Raw genomic sequence first — 1,983 nt, 5'->3', positions numbered from 1 at the left:
TATGTCATATATGACATAGAACAGACCCATTATTTTTACAAAGTATTCGGCAGGCGTTCACATTTGTCTTTATTTGTGTTTTTAGCCGACTCTGGCCCTGGCTGGATGTGATGGAGATGAAGAGCTCTGTGTTATTAGACAGTGTTGTTATCTAACACAGAAGCAGCTATGATATAACGATAACGAGGAGGATGACGAGAGTGCACATTGGTCACAGATGCGCTGGCACACTGACATATAAAGTGTGATTTCTGAATAAGCACATTCTGCTGGAAATGGTCCCGCAGCCAGTATTCATATTTTTATGTGTCTGTTTTGGTTTCTGTCGCAGCGACACTGTGATGACCGTATCCGTGGGGCTTAGACGCTCCTAAACTGGTAAAAGTGCATGCACCATGCCGTCTGTGTCATGGATCTCACCAGTTTCCCCATGCAACGCTGTTGCCCGACTCCATTCTCACATTTGTGGTGCAGGCTCATCTTGCAGGCTTTGCAGCGCAGCCCATGCTTTGCCGTGTTTCCTGCCAGGAACACCACGTGCTTGGCTGTTGTTCCTGATACACACACAAAAAAAAAATGGTGGGAAAAGGTTTAGATGTTAAAAAATCCTGCATAAATAACTTAAGTTTCACTCTTCTGTAGAGTTTTCCTGATACTACATCATTCATGGTTTTACAATCTCTGCACACTTCCTCAGAGCAAGAGGATCTGGATCAGTTCCAAGTATATATGAGCAGAAAATAACTGTGATTTGATAAACTCTGTAAATCAGTTTGAACACAAGTACAAGTAGAGCTATGGCTGCATTGAAGAGTCATCTCTGACTAAAAATGACAGAAAAACCTCTAGATGAACAAAAGATTTCCTCTTTCCTCTGTAGCCGTGCTTTTATAAAGTATATGAGTGAAATTACATAGATATCATGTTAAACAAACAACAGCTTGCAGGAATGGAAAGAAAACCTACAATGGCAATGTGGAGAGAACAAAACTTTCATGACAGTAGAAGAGAGATTTGCTGTTTCTCAGTATTAAAAAAGAAAGAAAATGTAAGAAAATGTGATGGAAGGAGGGCAGGATCATCAGACATATAGAGGAAATTTGGCTTCCAGAAACATTTGGCTGGGAGAAATTTCTACTTTTTCTTGCCTGAAACAGAAACAATTTTCTGCCCATTAGTCACCTGCAGGCCTTTTTTAATGTTTTGTGTATTATTTAGTATTTTGCTTTCAGTCTCAATGACTTTTTCTTTTTTGGAAGTCGGGATCCTTTCAAAATGGCCATGCAGTTAGGTGTAAAAACATTCCAAGCGGTCAAAAAGTAATCAAATATAACTTTAAAGTAATTAAATAATAGAATTTTGTTTAAGATACTTTTAATATAAGATGCTTTTAGTTAGACTGTACCTTGAAAAGTTAAATTTAGGCAACTGGATACGAGGTTTTTCATTAAAGAGGCGTCTTCAGTTCTAACTAGTGGGGAGCACTGAGATTAATATACTGCAGGTCTAACAAAGAGTTAGGAGGGGAAAATGGTGGCTCTGATCCTTCCTACTGGATTGGCCATGGAGGTCACATGGGGGGCTGGTGGTCATTAGGGAGTTCTGATGGGTTGTTAACCCCCTGAGGGGGGGGTGTTTGGTGAATCCCCTTGTTATTGTTCTTAAAAGTGCTTTTTAAGTAGATGACAGGTTATTTCTAAGACCACCTCCTGTGTTTAAAGATGGTTTTTCCAGTTTAACAAAGATGACTTCCTTAACCCCTCTTTCAAACCATCTGTCTCCCTTGACCAGAATATTAACGTTGTTGTCTTTTAGGCCCCGTCCACACGAAGTCAAACCCTGGCCTAAATTCACTAATTTTTCACCAAACCAGCCTCTCATCCACACGAAGCCGGTGTTTCGGGGGTCTGTAAACGATCTTTTTTTTATTAAGCCTTCAGAGTGGGAAGATTTTGAAACGCCGTTTTCGCGTTTCCATCTTTA

General features: G+C 40.1%; 1 protein-coding gene across 3 annotated transcripts in view; it reads right to left on the bottom strand.

The window, feature by feature from the left end:
- stac (SH3 and cysteine rich domain) overlaps positions 1 to 1,983 on the bottom strand; it is a 79,075-nt gene that overhangs the window by 50,559 nt on the left and 26,533 nt on the right. For all 3 annotated transcript variants that reach the window (XR_001481525.1, XM_015385166.1, XM_015385167.1), the window contains one exon: positions 421 to 554. Coding sequence is in view for 2 of the 3 variants with exons in the window: in XM_015385166.1 (XP_015240652.1) it covers positions 421 to 554 (134 nt within the window). In the remaining variant the exon portion in view is untranslated. The remainder of the gene's footprint in view (positions 1 to 420; positions 555 to 1,983) is intronic.

Source organism: Cyprinodon variegatus, unplaced genomic scaffold, assembly GCF_000732505.1.
Source record: "Cyprinodon variegatus isolate N-32 unplaced genomic scaffold, C_variegatus-1.0 Scaffold332, whole genome shotgun sequence".
Classification (NCBI taxonomy): Eukaryota; Metazoa; Chordata; class Actinopteri; order Cyprinodontiformes; family Cyprinodontidae; genus Cyprinodon; species Cyprinodon variegatus.
Note: the sequence above shows the minus strand (reverse complement) of the source record. Positions and strands in the feature narration are given on the sequence as shown.